Genomic DNA, 18,463 nt, shown 5'->3' with positions numbered 1-18,463 from the left:
CACTGTCTAAACATGGTGTGATTCTTCCTTAAATAGCCTTGGAGGTTTCAGTGCTATTATTTGGTCTCTCTTTCTCTTTTTTCCCTCTGATAGTTTCATTGCAGAATGGGCAAGAATGGTGTTATTTGAACATCTGGGTTCAGATGTCACCTAGCAATAACTATTGACTTTTTTAAAATACTGTTTTCTCTTTTAATTGAATTCAACAAATTCTGTGACTGTCTTTTTGAGTGAGCAGCCTGTTATGTGTAGAGAAATGCATAGCTGGGGCTCTCTGGGTGGCTCAGTGGTTTAGTACTTGCCTTTGGCCCAGGGAGTGATCCTGGAGTCCCGGGGATTGAGTCCCACATCAGGCTCTCTGCATGGAGCCTGCTTCTCCCTCTGCCTGTGTCTCTGCCTCTCTCTCTCTCTCTGTGTGTGTGTGTGTGTTTGTGTCTCTCATGAATAAATAAATAAAATCTTAAAAAAAGAGAGAGAGAAATGCACAACTGACCAGAACATGGTCCCTACCCATCAGGAGCTTTGTCTGTTTTGCTAGAAAACAGAGACTCATGGGCAGCCCGGGTGGCTCAGTGGTTTAGCGCTGCCTTTGGCCCAGGGCATGATCCTGGAGACCCGGGATCGAGTCCCACGTCAGGCTCCCTGCATGGAGCCTGCTTCTCCCTCTGTCTGTGTCTCTGCCTCTCTCTGTGTGTGTCTCTCATGAATAAATAAAATATTTTTTAAAAAAGAGAGAAAACAGAGACTCAGCCACAGTAATTAAGCATTGGATGTAGCTAGATTGGCTGCTTTGTGCTTTAGTGTCTATAACTATATACATAGAGTTGGCGGCATTTACTCTTAAACTTAGTGCCAAAAATGGGATCTGTATTCTAATTATAAATCTAATGTGGCCTAAATTTTATTGATGTTCTTTGAATTCCTAAGAAACTGCCAACAATTGAGATTGCTATTTGAAAGATGAAAAAGAAGGGAGAAATCTTTTAGAGAGAATTGTTTTATTTCCTTCTTTTCCTATTTCAGATACCTGGAGGGATTGGGAGAAGTAAGAATTTTAGGAGAGGTTCAATACTGGGAAATTTTGTGGCAGCTAATTGAAGATGATGGTGAAGAATCTCTGAATTCTAGTTACCAGTTATTTTCCTTTGTCTCTTGTGAGATTTAGTTTGGGCAGCAATAACATTGGCTTACTATGTATAATTTAGGTCCTAGTATTCATCCTGTCATAGATCTTGATGTTTTGGGGCATCAAGCAGAAGTACCACCTGAAATGAGCTAGAAATCATTAATTTTTTTTAAAGATTTATTTATTTATTTATTTATTTATTTATTTATTTATTTATTTATTTATTTATTTTAGAGAGTGAGATAGAACAGGGAGGAGGGCAGAGAGAGAGAGAGGAAGAGGGAGAGAGAGAATCTCAAGCAGACTTCCTACCGAGCACAAAGCCCAATATAGGGCTCAATCCCCGGACCCTGAGATCACAACACTAGCCAAAATCAAGAGTTGGATGTTCAACCAACTATGCCACCCAGGTACCCCAGATAACATTAATTATTAAGTTTAAATGCAATTACAGTTTTAATCCAACTGTTATTGAATATCCGATATGTAAGTCCTGGAGGGAATGTAAAACCAAAGGACACTAACTTGAGAAAGCTGATTCTAATTAGAGAGAGACCTGTGCTCCAACAAAATGTGTCCTTGCTGCAGTTGAGGATAGCTGTGTAAATGAAGCTGGTCCCTGGTAATTTATTGCCATATCTTTCACTATGCTGATATTAATGCTGTTTAAATGGGGAAAAGAACATTGGTTAATTTTTACCCAAAGAATCTAATAAAGTTTGGTAAGTAACTTTAATCTCAGCATCCCATGACTAGAAAAAAGGACCTAAATGTTAAGTTGAATTTAGAAGTTAAATTGTCTAGAACATGGGCATAGGCTAGTGCATTAGTTGCACTAATTGCTGTGTAACAAATTACAACAAACTGTGTTGCATAAAGCAACAAACACTTACCACCTCATTGTTTCTGTGGGTCAAAAGTTTGGGTTTATGTTTGCAGTGACATGGACGGAGCTAGAGTATATTATGCTAAGTGGAAAAAAGTCAGAGAAAAACAAATACCATATGATCTCCTCCATATGCGGAATTTAAGAAAGAAAATATGAACATATGGGAAGGAAGAAAAGAGAAAAAGGAGAGAGGGAAACAAACCTTAAGAGATTCTTAATGACAAAGAACAAACTGAGGGTTGATGGAGGGGTGCGGGTGGGGGATGGGCTAGATGGGTGATGGGTATTAAAGGGGGCACTTGTGATGAGCACTGGGTGTGGTATGTAAGTGATGAAATCACTGAATTCTACTCCAGAAACCAGTATTGCACTGCATGTTAGTTAACTAACTAAAATCTAAATAAATTACAAAAAAGAAGTTTGGGCTTAGCAGGGCTTAGTCGGCCTGGGGTCTCACAAGGCTGAGTTTTCCTCAGAGCCTTGACTGGGAAAGGATCTGCTTCAGAGCTCTCAGATTGTTGGCAGAGTTCATTTCTTTGTGGTTTTATGGTTGCAGGATGAATGGCAAGTTGCTTTTTAAACCCAGTATTGAGAGAAACTAGCAAGATGGGTGCTACACTCTTAAATAATCATGCAAATGCAGTCACATATATTCCATCACCTTTATTGTATTCCATTGGTTAGAAGCAAGTCATAAGTCTGGCTAAATGCAAGAAAGAAGGGAATTATGCAAATCTATGACTGTCAGGAGGCAAGATCTTGGGAGCTTAAAATTTACCTGCCAAGCATGGTAAGTTCACCCCAAGCTGGACCCAAATAGTTCCCCATATTGGCATTCCTTTGCCTCATTTCATTTCAAAACCTTTTAAGGACTTCTTGCCTAGTCTTGTCTTTAGGCCTCTGAAAATTGCTCTGTTTAATTTCATCTGCCTTGTTTCAGGAGATTTTGTCTGACCTCTCATTGGTGACCATTAGCATTTGGTTAGGCTCAGGCAGATGAAGTTACCCAAACACTAGCACTACCTTCTTCTTCTTCTTTTTTTTTTTTTTTAATGTATTTACTTGAGAGAACAGTGGCTGGGAGAGGAGCAGACAGAGAGAAAAAAACCTTAAACAGACTACTTGCTGAACATGGAACCCGACATGGGGCTTGATCTTAGGACTCTGAGCTCATGACCTGAGCTAGACACTCCACCAACTGAGTTACCCAGGTGCCCCTACCACTACTTTTGAGGACCATACCAGTTCTGGGGCATCTGGGTGGCTTGGTGGTTGAGCATCTGCCTTTGGCTCAGGTCATGATCAAGTCCTGGGGTAAGTGCCACATCAGGCTCCTTGCATGGAGCCTGCTTCTCCCTCTGCCTATGTCTCTGCCTCTCCCTCTGTGTCCCTCATGAATAAATTAATTAATTAATTAAATAAAATTTAAAAAGACCCTACCAGTTCTCACAAGATCTCAATCTAAAACTGTGCTTTTTCCAGGAGTATCTTTTCTCTACAATACAAATACTGTAACTGGCACAGTTTCACCAAGAACAATTTGGAATTGCACTGACCTTTTGGGGGGGCTTTTAACATGAACAAAGTTGTGCATTTAGGAAGAACCTAAAACAAAAAGTGAAGAAATCTTATGAGGAGATTCTTTGTCTTGTTTTTCTAAAAAAGAAATATCTTAATTTTTTTTTTTTTTTTTTTTTTTTTTTTTTTTTTTTTTATTTATGATAGTTACAGAGAGAAAGAGAGGCAGAGACACAGGCAGAGGGAGAAGCAGGCTCCATGCACCGGGAGCCCGACGTGGGATTCGATCCCGGGTCTCCAGGATCGTGCCCTGGGCCAAAGGCAGGCGCCAAACCGCTGCGCCACTCAGGGATCCCAAAAGAAATATCTTAATATAGGTGGTATCCTGTTGTTCCTTCCCATACTTCAAAGAATAGCAAGTATGGGCTTTTTTTTTTTTTTCTTTTTTAAGATTTATTTATTTATGATAGACAGAGAGAGGCAGAGACACAGGAGGAGGGAGAAGCAGGCTCCGTGTTGGGAGCCCGACATGGGACTCGAACCCGGGACTCCAGGATCACGCCCTGGGCCAAAGGCAGGCGCCAAACCGCTGAGCCACCCAGGGATCCCCAAGTATGGGCTTTTTTTTTATTAGATAGCTTGATAAAATTTTAAAGCCTCAAGTTACTGTCTAAATCATCTGTCCTTCTTTATAAGTGTATACATGTCAAAATTTGTTAACTGCATTTAAATTTTTCTCTCAATTGATCTTATGTAAAGAAGTTAATAGGGATCCCTGGGTGGCGCAGTGGTTTGGCGCCTGCCTTTGGCCCAGGGCGCGATCCGGGAGACCCTGGATCGAATCCCATGTCGGGCTCCCGGTGCATGGGGCCTGCTTCTCCCTCTGCCTGTGTCTCTGCCTCTCTCTCTCTCTCTCTCTCTCTCTCTCTCTCTGTGTGACTATCATAAATAAATAAAAATTAAAAAAAAAAAAAAAAAAAAAAAAAAAGAAGTTAATAAAGAATCTTTGGAAATCTAGACAGTTTCTAAATAACGCCTAAATAGACAAGGCGTTAGTCACTAAAATTTTTACTTTTATTTCTTAAAATGTCAATCAATTAACAAACACTACCTTTGGATAATATCTGTTTATTTTTGCCTCAAAATTAGAGAAATGATATGAAATAAGTGTTATGGAGAAAAAATAGCTAATCATTTCATTTTCTGTTCTCTAATTTTCTTTATTGTGTGGAGAAAAGAAAATTCCTTTGATCACTAAAGTTAAAGCTAATATAAACAGTGTTAACAATGTTACATAATGGAGGAGCTAAGATGGCAGAGTAGTAGGAGGACTGTAGGCTTGCCTCATCCGTTGAACACAGCTAGATAGATACCAAATCATTTTGAATACCCAGGAAATCAGTATAAGGACTGACAGAACAAACTGCACAACTAGGAGAGAGATGGCCACATTGTGGAAGGTAGGTGGGGCAGAGATGTGGTTTGGGGAAAAAGATGCTTGTGGGTGCTTTGAAGGGGAAGAGTCAAGATGGCAAAAAGAAAACACTTTCCCCAAAGCCACTGGCTGAGAAAACTCAAGGGACAACCAGCAGGACTGAAGTTTTAGATGTCTGCAACATGGCAGCTGTGAAGACCTGAGGGTACTTCAGTGTTCCTATTGAGAAGGAGGGCAAGGGCCTAGGGATAGATGGGCCAATCTGAGGATTCTCCTGGGACACACTGGGAAAGACAGGAGCGGATCTGAGACCAGCAGCATTGCCTCTCTGGGGACAAAGGAGCTGATGGGCACCATTATCTTCCCCCACCCCTCAGCATTGGTACAGATACCTGCTGAGGACAGCTAACCTGGACACTGGCTCTTTAGTGCTTTTTGCTGCAGACCCCATGCTCCTGCACTCTAGTACAACTGCCATACAGAGTCAAGCCTGTATCCATCCCAGTGCAGGGAGACCCTTCCCCAGAGGATCAGCGTGGGTCCCCACCATGCCAGGTCCCTAAAGTTAGGAGTTTTAAAGCACTCAGCCAGCCTGGCTGGGATAGAGCCCAAAGTGCACTGTCCTGCTCCAGGTGAGCAAGCAACTCAGACACAGTGAAAACAGCAATCTGAAAAACACCTATGATACATAAGGATAAATTATTTGCTCAATGAGGGCTTCCCTGACAGTAGCAAGCATGAACTCCTCTCTCCAGGGACAAAAGAGCTGGCTAGTACCATCTTCCCTGCTCCTAAGTAAACAACACAGCACCAACACTGGCTGTTTTGGCTTACACCAAAACCTGCTGTGCTGTGCTCTGCTGGCACAGCTTTCCTTGAGCAGGTGTGCCTGAGAACCAACACAGTGGACCCCTCCCTCTGAAGACCAGCACAAACCTCCACATACACAAGTCTACCGGCCATAGAGTGCTGCAGAGCTTCAGCTCTAGTGGAAATTGCTTCAAGTCTATTCTAACAACAACAACAAAAAAAGTCTATTCTAACAAGCAGACCAGAGCATACCTAATTAAAACTTGCCACACTCTGGCCAAAGTCTAATCACTCCCACTGCAGGCAAGGAGAAACCCTGCAGAGGACCGACCTGAGGAAGAGAGGAGCCATAACACAGCTGCAGAGTGCACACAGCATATACCAGAGACATTTCCTGAAGCACCACATCCTGGACAGTGTATGACCTCATTGATAAAACCATTACCTTCAGGAGCAGGAAACAAGAGGTTTCCTAACACCTCTTGTTAGAGGTGAAAAGAAGACAGAGACCTAGACAAAATGCCAAGATGGAGGAATTCATCCCAAAAGAAAGAACAAGAATAGGTCATCGCCAGAGATCTAACGGAAACATAAAAGTAATATGCCTGATCCAGAACCTAAAACAACAATTATAAGGATACTAGCTTAGCTTGAGAAAAGCATAGAAGACATCAAAAGATCAAGGTGTCCCTTACAAAGATTAAAAAAAAAAAAAAAAAAAAAAAAAAACTGAAGACCAATCAGACCAAAATTAAAAATGCAGTATCTTAGATTCAAAACTGACTGGATGCAATCATCACAAGGATGGAAGAAGCAGAAGAATGAATAAATGATATAGAAGATAGAATTATGGAAAATAATGAAGCTGATCAAAAGAGGGTAAGAAAAATCTCAGATCAGAAAGTAGAATTAGGGAACTCCATGATTCCATGAAACATAATAACATTCCTATCATAGGAGACCCAGAAAAAGAAAATAGAGAAAAGGACAGAATGTTTATTTGAGGAAATTATAGCTGAAAATTTCCCCTAATGTGTGTGTGTGAGGGAGGGGGAGGCAGGGAGAAGGGAGACAGACTTCCAAATCCAGGAAGCACAGAGAACTCCCATCAAAATCAACAAAAGTAAGCCAATGCCAAGACATATTATCGTTCAATTTGCAAAATGTAGAGATAAAAAATCCTAAAAGATGCAAGACAAAACAAATCCCCAACTTACAAGGGAAGACAAAGGTAGCAGCAGGGCATCCCTGGTGGCCCAGCGGTTTAGCACTGCCTTCAGCCCGGAGTGTGATTCTGGAGCCTCAGGCTCGAGTCCCATGTTAGGTTCCATGCATGGAGCCTGCTTCTCCCTCTGCCTGTGTCTCTGCCTCTCTCTCTGTCTCTTTCTCTCTATGAATAAATAAAGTTTTTTTAAAAAAAAGAAAAATAAAAAAATAAAGGTAGCAGCAGATTTCTCCACAGAAACTTGGCAGGCCAGAGAGGAGTAGCATGATATGTTCGAGGTGCTGAATAGGAAAAATCTACAGCCAAGAATACTCTATCTAGGAAGCTATCATTCACGATTGAGGGAGAGATAAAGAGTTTCTCAAACTAAAACTAAAGGAGTTTTTGTGCACTAAAGAAGCCCTGCAGGAAATATTAAGGGGAAAAAGACTAGAAAGAAACAAAATCTACAGAAAAAAAATGACAAAATAAGCAATAAAATGGTAGTAAATTCATATCTATTAATAATTACCCTGAATGTAAATGGCCTAATACTCTGATAAAAAAAACTTAAGGAGTCAAATGGATTAAAAAACAAGAGCCATCTATATGCTGCCTATAACAGACTCATCTTAGACCTAAAGACACCTCTAGATTGGAAGTGAGGAGAAGGAGAAATATTTTTCATGGTGATGGATGTCAAAAGAAATCCAGATAGGAATACTTGTTATCAGACAAACAAGATTTTAAACCAAAGACTAACAAGAGGCATTACTTAGTTCAGGGCCTTGCAGCAACTCGGTTTTTCCTTCTGCACGGGAGACCTCTGCCGCAACCATGTTAGACCAGATCATCAGTCAGGCCAAGAAACATCCAAGCCTGATCCCCCTCTTCATATTTATTGGGGCAGGAGGTACTGGAGCAGCGCTGTATGTGTTGCACTTGGCATTGTTCAATCCAGATGTTAATTGGGATAGGAAGAATAACCCAGAACCTTGGAACAAACTGGGTCCCAATGATCAATACAAGTTCTACTCAGTTAATGTAGATTACAGCAAACTGAAGAAAGAAGGTCCAGACTTCTAAATGAAATGTTTCACTATAAAGCTGCTTAGAATTAAGGTCTTCCAGAAACCATCTGCACAATTTTCCACTTATCCAGGAAATATTTACCCTCTAAAATGCACGAAATCATGCTGGTGTATGTGTTGGGGTTTACACTGAATAATAAATATCTGAAACTTGAGGGGGAAAAAAAAAGACTGTAACAAGAGATAAAGAAGGGCACTATATCATAATAAAGGGGTCTATCCAACAAGAAGATCTAATAATTGTAAATATGCCCCCAACTTGGGAGCAGCCAAGTATATAAAATAAGAACAAACAAGTAATTCATTGATAATGATACAATAATAGGGGATGTTAACACCCCATTTACATCAATGAACAGATCATCTAAGCAGAAAATCAACAAGGAAACAATGGCTTTGAATGACACACTAGCCCAGATGGACTTAATAGATTTATTAAGATCATTTCATCCTAAAGCAGTAGAATACACATTCTTTTCAAGTGCACATGGGACATTCTCCAGAATAGATCACATATTAGGTCACAAATCAGGTCTCAACAAGTACAAAAATATTAAGATCATACCATGCATATTTTCCAAACCACAACACTATGAATCTTGAAGTTAACTGCAAGAAAAAGTTTGGAAAGACCACAAATACATGAAGGCTAAAGAATATCCTACTAAAAAATAAATGAGTCAACCAGGAAATTAAAGAAGAAATAAAAAAAATACATGGAATCAAAGGAATGAGACACAATAATCCAAAACCTTTGGGATGCAGCAAACACAGTCCTAAGAGAGAGTGTATAGCAATACAGGCCTAGCTCCAGAAACAAGAAAAATCTCATATACGTAATCAACCTTACACCTAAAGGAGCTAGAAAAAGAACAACAAATGAAGCCTAAAGCCAGCAAAGAAAGGAAAAGCAAAGCTGCAAGCATCACAATTCTGGACTTCAAGTTATATTACAAAGCTACAGTTATCAAGACAGAATGGTATCAGCACAAAAACAGACACATAGATCAATGGAACAGAATAGAAAACATAGAAGTAGACACACAACTATACAATCAGCCAATCTTAAAAAAAAAAAAACAATCAGCTAATCTTTGACAAAGTAGGAAAGAATATCCAATGGAAAAATAAATTCAAAATGAATGAAAGACCTAAATGTGACATAAAAAACCATTAAAATCCTAGAAGAGAACACAGGCAATAATCTCTTTGACATCAGCCATAGCAACTTCTTACTAAGTCCCCTGAGGCAAGGGAAACAAAAGCAAAAATGAAGATAAAGGTCAAAAGCTTCTGCACAGTGAAGGAAACAATCAACAAAACTGAAAGGCAACACTCAGAATAGGAGAAGATATTTGCAAGTGACATATCTGGTAGAGGATGGGTATCCAAAATGTATAAAGAACTTAACCAAATTCAACACCCCCAAAAAATAAATAATCCAGTTAAAAAATGGGCAGAAGACACGAGTAGACATCTTTTTGAAGATGACATCCAGATGGTTAATAGACACACGAAGAGATACTCAACATCACTCATCATCAGGGGAATACAAATCAAAACTACAATGAGATATCACCTCACACCAGGCAGAAAGGCTAAAATTAACAATACAGTAAAGAGATGTTGGCAAAGATGCAGAGAATGGGGAACGCTTGTGCATTGTTGACGGGAATGCTAACTGGAACAGTCACTCTGAAAAAGTGTTGAGGTTCCTCAAAAAAATTAAAAATAGAACTACCCTCTGATCTAGCAATTGTACTACTAGATTTACCTGGAGGATACAAAAATATTGATTCAAAGGGATATGTGGACCCCAATGTTTATAGGAACATCATCAACAAAAGCCAAATTATGGGAAGAACCCAAATACCCATTGGGAGATAAAAGGAAAAGAAGTAGTATGTATATTCAAAGGAATATTACTCAGCCATAAAGAAGTATGAAATCTTCCCATTTACAATGACATGGATGGAGCTAGAGAGTATTGTGCAAAACAAAATAAGTCAATCAGAGGAAGACAAATACTATGGTGTTTCACTCATATGTGGTATTTAAGAAACAAAATAGATGAACATGGGAGCGGGGGCAAGGAGAGACAGGCAAACCAGAAAATAGACTCTATGGAAAACAAACTGAAGGTTGCTGAAGGGGAGGTGAGCAGGGGAATGGGATAAATGGGTGATGGGTATTAAGGAGGGCATTTGTGATGAGCACCGGGTGTGGTATGTATGCAATAAATCACTAAATTCTACACTGTACTAATATTACACTATATATTAACTAACTGCGATTTAAGCAAAAACTTGAAACTAAAACAAAAAACAAACCCAGGGATGCCTGGGTGGCTCAGCAGTTGAGCATCTGCCTTTGGCTCAGGGCATGATCCCGGAGTCCTGGGATCGAGTACTGCATCAGGCTCTCTGCATGGAGCCTGCTTCTCCCTCTTCCTACGTCTCTGCCTCTCTCTGTGTGTCTCTCATGAATAAATAAATAAATTCTTTAAACCCCCCCACAATGTTATATACTGTTCTACTAACTGTTAACACTATTTATATATTATTAACAATTTAAACCAGATATCATAATTACAGAGAAACAAAAATGTATACAGCATAATGAATATGATTTTTGATTATTGAGATGGTAAATTTAGTACGATATATACATCTTCTAATATACTGATAAATTCTATTTTAGTGCTATAGATATAAGCTTTAAGTTCATTAAGTATAGATCATGCCTAAATACATACAAAAGCATATTAATAAATTACCACAATCTGTGCATCAGTAATGTAAAATAAAGGTAAAAATAGAATTTGAATAGACCAAGGTATTCTTGCCTAGAGACTCATCATTTCCTATTTTGGATACTTATCTCATATCTTGTCTTCTCTAAAAACTATTTTTAACTGCCTTTCTCAAGATCATACCCAAATTTGAAAGAGTAAAATTATTTATATTTTATTCTTAATCTATGGGTTTTCTAAAATGACTATCAGATAACAAAGATTTGCTATTCACCACATAAAAGCATAGAAATGGGAATGACTGATTGTCTAAAAATTCTCCAACCATTAATTCAAAATAATTATAAACATTTTTGTCTACCAAACTTAATCAGACAACCCCAAAAGAAGAATGTTTTAAATTATGCTGGGAATTTCCAAGGTAGCAGAATGAAGTTGGAGGACAAGGTTTTTGGAGGTAATAAAAACTAGTTTTTTAAGTTTTACTTTTTATTATAGTTAGTTAACATACAGTGTTATATTAGTTTCAGATGTACCATATAGTGATTCAATTATTCCATACATCACCTGGTTAAGCTGTTGTATTTTGCATTTCAAAATTAGCTACAACATTGTACATGTGTGAAAATGAGTAGGGGTTTTTTGTTTGTTTTAACATACAAAGTATGGGGCATATAAGGGAGGGAAACTTCAGAGAAGGAGATAATTTCCAATTAACATTTGATTGATACCTTGCCTTGCTGCAGACCCTTTAATCAACTATATACCTTATGAGGTCAACTAGAAATTCCAAGGGAAAAGGTAGGAAGCGGCAAATTCAAGATACAGGGCATTATAGAGATTAGGGGCACATGCTCTAAATCCTAGCCCTGTTACTAGCTATGGGACTTTGGCAAATAATTTAACCTCTCTGGGTTTCAGTTTTCTCATCCATATGATGAAGATGATAAGTAGCACCTTTATCATAGGAATTGAATAAGAAAATAAATATAAAGTAACTGATCTAGTGCCTAGAACACAGTAACTATCATTGCTTTTATTAGTAGTATGGTAGTAGTATGTTTCCTTCAGAAAGAAGCATGATCATTATCCTTTTTATATCATTTCACCTCTGCCCCCCAACATACTAAGGCCTAAGGCTATCAAGAACACCAGCCTACCGGAGAGAATCTTAGGCCCCTACTTTGGCCAAAGTTTTGAAGGAAGGAGGTAAATTTTGAGGTTCCTTGAAGTTCTAGCTTAGGATGTCAGCCTTTTCATTCTCCAGATAATTAGAACCTGCTAGCACTGCACTTGTCTCCAGAGTAGGGGTCATTTCCTAAGTGTTTATGTGATTGAGTTCCATAACCCTGCCATGTCCATAAGAATTTGAGTTCATAGGACAGAATTGGTTTGAAATTTTTGAAAAGTAGATTCATATTTATGTGCTGATGTGAGAATGTCCAGTGCCTAAAATGTGTATGCCCTTTTTAGACATGGTAGTTACTATGCTTACCTGGGATCATCAGTGCCTCTGGGAGGTTATCAGTAAAGCTTACATGTAGGTAGGTCAACAAAACACCCATGCAGTTTCCTCCTTCTTAAAACACGATCTGAAAATGAGGTTTGTATGAGGGCAGAGAAATGAGAATGTTGGCCAGGACAGAGTTGCTATTATCAAAGGGCTGAACTTGCCTTTTGGAAATTCTGGCAAAGTGGTCATGTGGACATATCCACCCAGTTCCTCATTCCCACATTGTACCAGAGGGAATGAGCAAAATCTGCTGTTAAGGCCTGGCCTGGAAAAGGAAAAAGCAACATATGAAACAAAGAGCTTCTAAGGGAAATGGTCCATATTGTATCTATGATGACTATGGATCAATTTTCTTCATTATCTTGAGTTCTAATAATTGAATATACTTTGACATTATGGAAATCTTCCATCATTCTCCCTTCAATAAACAGCTTTGTATGCAAAAGGATCTTATTAGTAAAGGTACTCAGACAGATCTATTTATTGACTCTTCATCAATGTTGGCAAATTAATCTTATTCTCTATAATGAACTCCATACTCTGATTCAATCCATGTCCTTCTGACCACCTTCCCCTCTAGTACTGTGCAACCTCCCATAGAGCACTCACTCAGGTATACCTTCACCTTTTTTGTCTTCTTTTATAAGAATACTTCTCTCAGACCATCCACCATATTCTGAAGATATCTGTGGCTCTCACAACCTCCCCCCCACCCCCCAGCTCCACTGTCACTTTAGGTATGGGACCTGGCCTCAGGGACTTACAGAGGGTTTCACTGGTAAGGACAATGAAGACTCAGCTGAAAACCACCAAGACCCAGAAACATCAGAGAAGCCACAGCCTCAGGATGCTGAGAATATGAGACAAAATGAGAATAGGACCTATCTCTTAGCACCATTCTATAAGTATATAAGCACTGCACATAGAGCAAATGTTTGCAAGCATGGTATTGAACAGTTATGAGGAAAGTAGTATTTCTCCACCTTATAAACAACACAGCATTCAAACTGTATTGAGTTTAAGTTGCATCTTTCCTTAAGGTACTCTGACCAACATTCTAGAATCCACAACAATCTCAAGTTCAGTTAATTATACTCTTACCAAAAAATCAAAGTAAAAATGTGTGTACATAAAATATAACTTTAATTTTTATGTTTTTAGGACTTTTAATAAAGTATAAAGTCACATATTGGAACAAATTTCTTATCTGATTGTTTTGAGCATGGGCACAAAGCTCAAAGGACAGCTGAGCATAGAACTCTTTATTTAAAAAAACTCCAAAAAATCCTCAGAGATATAAATGATATAGAATTAATGTATTCTTTACTAAGATGTGCTAATCCAGACTCTCTGGCTCCAATTACTTAAGTTTGAAATAACACGTGATAAAAATACCTCCACTGAGTTCACTTTGTAAAAGTCTTTGTTTTACAGTTCAGGGAAGAAGCAGGAAGTAGGGACAGAAGAGCTGGGAAATGGAGGAAAGGGGATGCCAAACCCATGACAGACCCTTAGCAAAGGGAGGAGGTTCGTGCAGATCCAAGGATTCAGGAGGGGAAGATGATGTGGGGAACAGATGGTAGAGCATAGATCCTGGAGAGGGAAGGCCATGTGTGTGAGATATGGAGTGAAGGACATGGTGGGAAAGAGAATTAGGCTGGAGAGGAGAGGATGCGTATATATAGAGAACTGAGGAAGCCAAACACAGCTTTCATGGCATTGACTTGGGATGATCAAACAGCTAAAATGTGATGCTCACAGTCATGACTCTTCGAACATTCCATACATTTTTGCTAGTTTCAAATTACAACAAATAGCCTACAGTGACTTATTTCATTCTTTAAAAATTAGAAAAGCTATTTGGAGTAGATTTGGCAAAGCTAAGCCCTAGTTGGGGTGGTTATTCTTTGTGGATATTCGAGTTCATTCCCAGAAAACCAACAAAGAAAGTAAAACAAGTGGAAGAGAAATGAAGAGCAAATACATCATTATCCAGATTTCAATAACTCTGTGTGTGTGCAGCTCTTCTTAGGATGCTGGAGCTTGCAGGTCCTTATAAAGTATTCAAACACTCCGCCATCAAAGGCACAATTAGTAACCACATCCTCTCTCATCCCTTTCTTCATTTCACTTTTTTCAAAGCTTCATTCATGTTTTAGTCTTTTATCTTCTTAAAAGTAAACAACTTAGCTTTTTTGAGGAACATATTAAATGAACCCAAACAACATGTTCATGTGGCATGATAATTTAAGACTCTAATCTCTGTTTTGTCCCTTATTGACCAGGACTTTGTGTTCCTTTGATTGAGGTCACCCTCTATTCCAGGTATCTGTTTTTCAAAACATGAAGTTATTAAGGGGCATTAGACTAAAAGGAAGGGAGAGACATATTTTGGAGGATTGAAAGAAATGAAATTCTGCATCCTGCGTCTAAGTAGGGACTCAGAGCGACAGAGCCCAGAGAGGAACATCTCCAAAGCACCTCAAACAAGTCTGACTCCAGGCACAGGAGGTGTCAGACTTTTACAGAGAATCCTGTGTGCTAGCTGGACCCTGAAGCAGCTGAGCTGTTTGTTCTAGAGGGGCCTTGGAGATTTTAATTTATTTTGGCTAGGACCACTAGTAATTATTGGTATTTGAGTCTTGCTTTTAAAAATCCAATCTAATAATTCTGTCTTCTAATTATAGTGTTCTGTCCACTTACATTTAGTATAATTGCTAATGTGGTTGGATTTAGATCTGCTATTTTACGTATCTTTTATATTTTTCTTGTCTGTGTTTAATTTTTTAAAACTCTAGTTTTTTTTATGCCTTCTTTTTTGGTTAATTTTTTTTAGCATTTTGTTTTTTATTTTTCTATTGACTGTATTTCTTTTTTTTTTTAATTTATTTATTTATGATAGTCACACAGAGAGAGAGAGAGAGAGAGAGAGGGGGGGCAGAGACATAGGCAGAGGGAGAAGCAGGCTCCATGCACCGGAAGCCCGACGTGGGATTCGATCCCGGATCTCCAGGATCGCGCCCTGGGCCAAAGGCAGGCGCTAAACCGCTGCGCCACCCAGGGATCCCCTATTGACTGTATTTCTTACATTATTTTTAAATGGTTGTCTTAGGATTACAATGCACTTTAACTTACTCCAAACTGCTTGGAGATAATACTTCATAATGAATATAGAAACATTGCAATAGTATAATTCCATTCACACTCCACATTCATTCTGATATTATTGCCATGTATAATAAACATACCTGGTAAACTCCACAATACATTATTATAAATATTGCTTTGACCATTCATATATCTTTTAAAGAACTAAAAGAAAAAATATAGTCATATATTCACAATTTCTGATAATATTTTTTTTTCCTGTAAATTTGAGTACTGCATGGTTACTCAGTGTCATTTCCCTTCAGCCTGAAGAAGTTCCTTTAGGATTTCTTGAGTACAGGTCAATTTTCTCAGGTTTTGTGTATCTTAAAATAATTTTTATTTAGTATTTTATTTTATCTTATTTTTTGGAAGTTAGTTTCCTGGACATAGCATCTTAAATTGTTTTTTGTGGTTTTTTAAATTTCAGCACTTTTTTTAAAAAGATTTTATTTATTTATTTATTTATTTATTTACTTATTTATTTGAGAAAGAGAGAGCAATAGAGAGACAGAGCAAGCACAAGTTGGGGGCCAAAGGGGAAGGAGAAGCAGGGTCCCCACTGAACAAGGAGACTGATGTGGGCTTCCAAGCCAAACGCAGATGCCCAACCGACTGAGCCACCCAGGCACCTCTAAAGCACTTTAAAGGTATCATATAATTTGTCTTCTGGCCTCCAGAAGTGCAAAGTTCACAATCTTTAAGTAGTTCTCCTGTATCTGATGTTTCATTTTTCTCTTGTTGCTTTAATATCTGCTGCATCTCTGGATTTCAGCAGGTTGTTCTATGCCTGTTTTGGTTTTCTTTATATTTTTGCTATTTGGGGTCCATTGACCTTCTACAATCTATAAGTCAATGTCTTTCAGTACCTTTGCTGAGTACATTACATCCATCATCTCATTGTGCTACTTATATAGCACTCAAAATCTCACTTAATTCTCATGACATTATGATTTAATATAAACTATTTTATCCATTTTTTTTATAGAAAAGCAAGCTAATGTTCAGAGTGAAGAAGAAACTTGCCCAAGACCAAAGATCTGTTTAATGATAAAGTAAGATTTTAACCTACATCAGTCTGACCACATTCAGAGGCCTTGTTTGGTGTTGGTGAAGTCCAGCATTAAAAATGACTAATTCTGCTTAAGAGGTCCATGAAGATTTCAAAGGTAGAGCAGCTCTTTTTTTTTTTTTTTTTTAAAGATTTTATTTATTTATTCATGAGAGACACAGAGGGAGAGAGGCAGAGACACAAGCAGAGGGAGAAGCAGGCTCCTCACAGGGAGCCTGATGTGGGACTCTATCCCAGGGCTCCAAGATCATGCCCTGAGCCAAAGGCAGACACCCAACTGCTGAGCCACCCAGGCGTCCCGGTAGGGCAGCTCTAAATCTGAGTTTTGAAGTATGAGTAGAGAGAGGGGGGAGAAAAGAGCATGTTTTTTTCTACTTTATCCCCTGTTTAATCTTTCTTTTCCTCCTTTCCTCAGTTATATTCCTTCTGATCCACCCCCCAACTTGGAGTTGCTTGTTTAGCAAAATAACCTGTTTGACCATTTCCTTTAGTCTTACTTCCTTTCTTCCTCAACCTCTTCTTCCTTTAGTATTACCTCTTTTTGGATGGCTCTCAAGCTTTATAATAGCCACTTCTCTAGGAAGTAGGAGTTCCTTGAAGTTCTATAACTTGTCCATTTTAAAAAAATATTTTATTTATTCATTTATGAGAGACACAGAGAGAGGTAGAGACATAGGCAGAGGGAGAAGCAGGCTCCATGCAGGAAGCCCAATGTGGGATTAGATCCCAGAACTCCAGGATCATGCCTTGAGCCAAAAGCCAGGCCACCCAGGTGTCCTGCTTCTTGTCTATTTTGGATGGGAATTCCAGCAGAGGTAAGAAACACTTTTTGTCTCCACAGCATTCCAAAGCTATGTACTACTCTAAAAGCATACTTGCTATCTGTAATATGTTTACTCCCTAGGCTTTGGATAGTTGATACACTCTCATTGGTATAATACGTTTTGCTGATTTTACCTGATGAGGCATTATTTTCTGAAGGAGAGCTTACATTAGTTGTAACATACCTTGTTTAATGACTTCCAGTGTTGGTTGAGGTGAGATCAATCAACAAATCATAATGGGTCAATGTTCTCAATGGGAGTAAGATACAGGAAGTTTCCTAACTGGAAAAGGACTATCATGAGATTCCTCTTCTGATTGGGGCAAAAAAGTGGCAGCATTAGAGGGGTTGTAGTGCTAAATAGTAATGTGAGAGGGAGAAAGTAACAATCTCAATAGAAGTTGATCAACTGGCTGGAATGTGTTTTGTTTTCTCAGCCAGATGTAATTATACTGCAAGCAAGCCATGAGCTTAAGCAAGCAATTTAGAATTAGTTCAGCAAAACATCAAGTTTTTCAGTGACAGCTATTGCCGTAAGATAAAGAAAATAAGCCTTCGAAACTAAGAGTGAGACTTTAGTAAGAGATGATGTGATAGTTCCCATGAAATTGAGTTAAAACCTCATGGGGTTGTTCAGATAACTAACACACATATAAACAAAAGAACTTTTTGTAGTTGGGGATAGGTAGGGAAGAGGGAGAGAAGAGTCCTCTTATAAGAGAATTTTGGCATCCATTGTTGGCAATACCAATACCAACTTGGCAATACCAAGTTAAAGCTAGAAATCCTTTCAACTGTCATTTTGTAAGTGGTCTAGGTACATTTAGATGGTCTTTAGTGAATCAGGAGAGAACTTTTTTGTCCCCTTAATAGGTCATGCCCCACACATACTGTGGTTTCACAAAATTGTAAATTATCTTTTGAAAATTTATGCCTCCTTCCTGTTAATTCTGAGAGGAAGTAAAGGGAATCTTTTTTTGTAAGCTTCCTTGTTCTCTGAAGAAAGTGAAGGGGTTTCAGTGAACCCCTGGGACATGACTGTCCAGGTATATTGTTGATCTCTGCAAGTCAAGGCAAGAACGT

General features: G+C 38.6%; 1 protein-coding gene across 1 annotated transcript; it reads left to right on the top strand.

Moving 5' to 3' along the window:
- Positions 1-7,804: 7,804 nt before the first annotated feature.
- LOC100684768 (cytochrome c oxidase subunit NDUFA4-like) lies at positions 7,805-8,173 on the top strand. The gene has a single exon (XM_038549534.1). It carries the CDS (start codon positions 7,820-7,822, stop codon positions 8,066-8,068), a length of 249 nt encoding a protein of 82 aa, XP_038405462.1. The 5' UTR covers positions 7,805-7,819; the 3' UTR covers positions 8,069-8,173.
- The last annotated feature ends 10,290 nt before the right edge of the window (positions 8,174-18,463 follow it).

This window comes from Canis lupus, chromosome 10 (genome assembly GCF_011100685.1).
Source record: "Canis lupus familiaris isolate Mischka breed German Shepherd chromosome 10, alternate assembly UU_Cfam_GSD_1.0, whole genome shotgun sequence".
NCBI classification, from domain to species: Eukaryota; Metazoa; Chordata; class Mammalia; order Carnivora; family Canidae; genus Canis; species Canis lupus.
The sequence above is the reverse complement of the archived record's forward strand: the minus strand, read 5'-3'. Positions and strand labels throughout refer to the sequence as shown.

Excerpts from the sequence above, each read along its gene's own strand:
- LOC100684768 (XM_038549534.1), top strand. The coding sequence starts at position 7,820 with ATGTTAGACCAGATCATCAGTCAGGCCAAGAAACATCCAAGCCTGATC.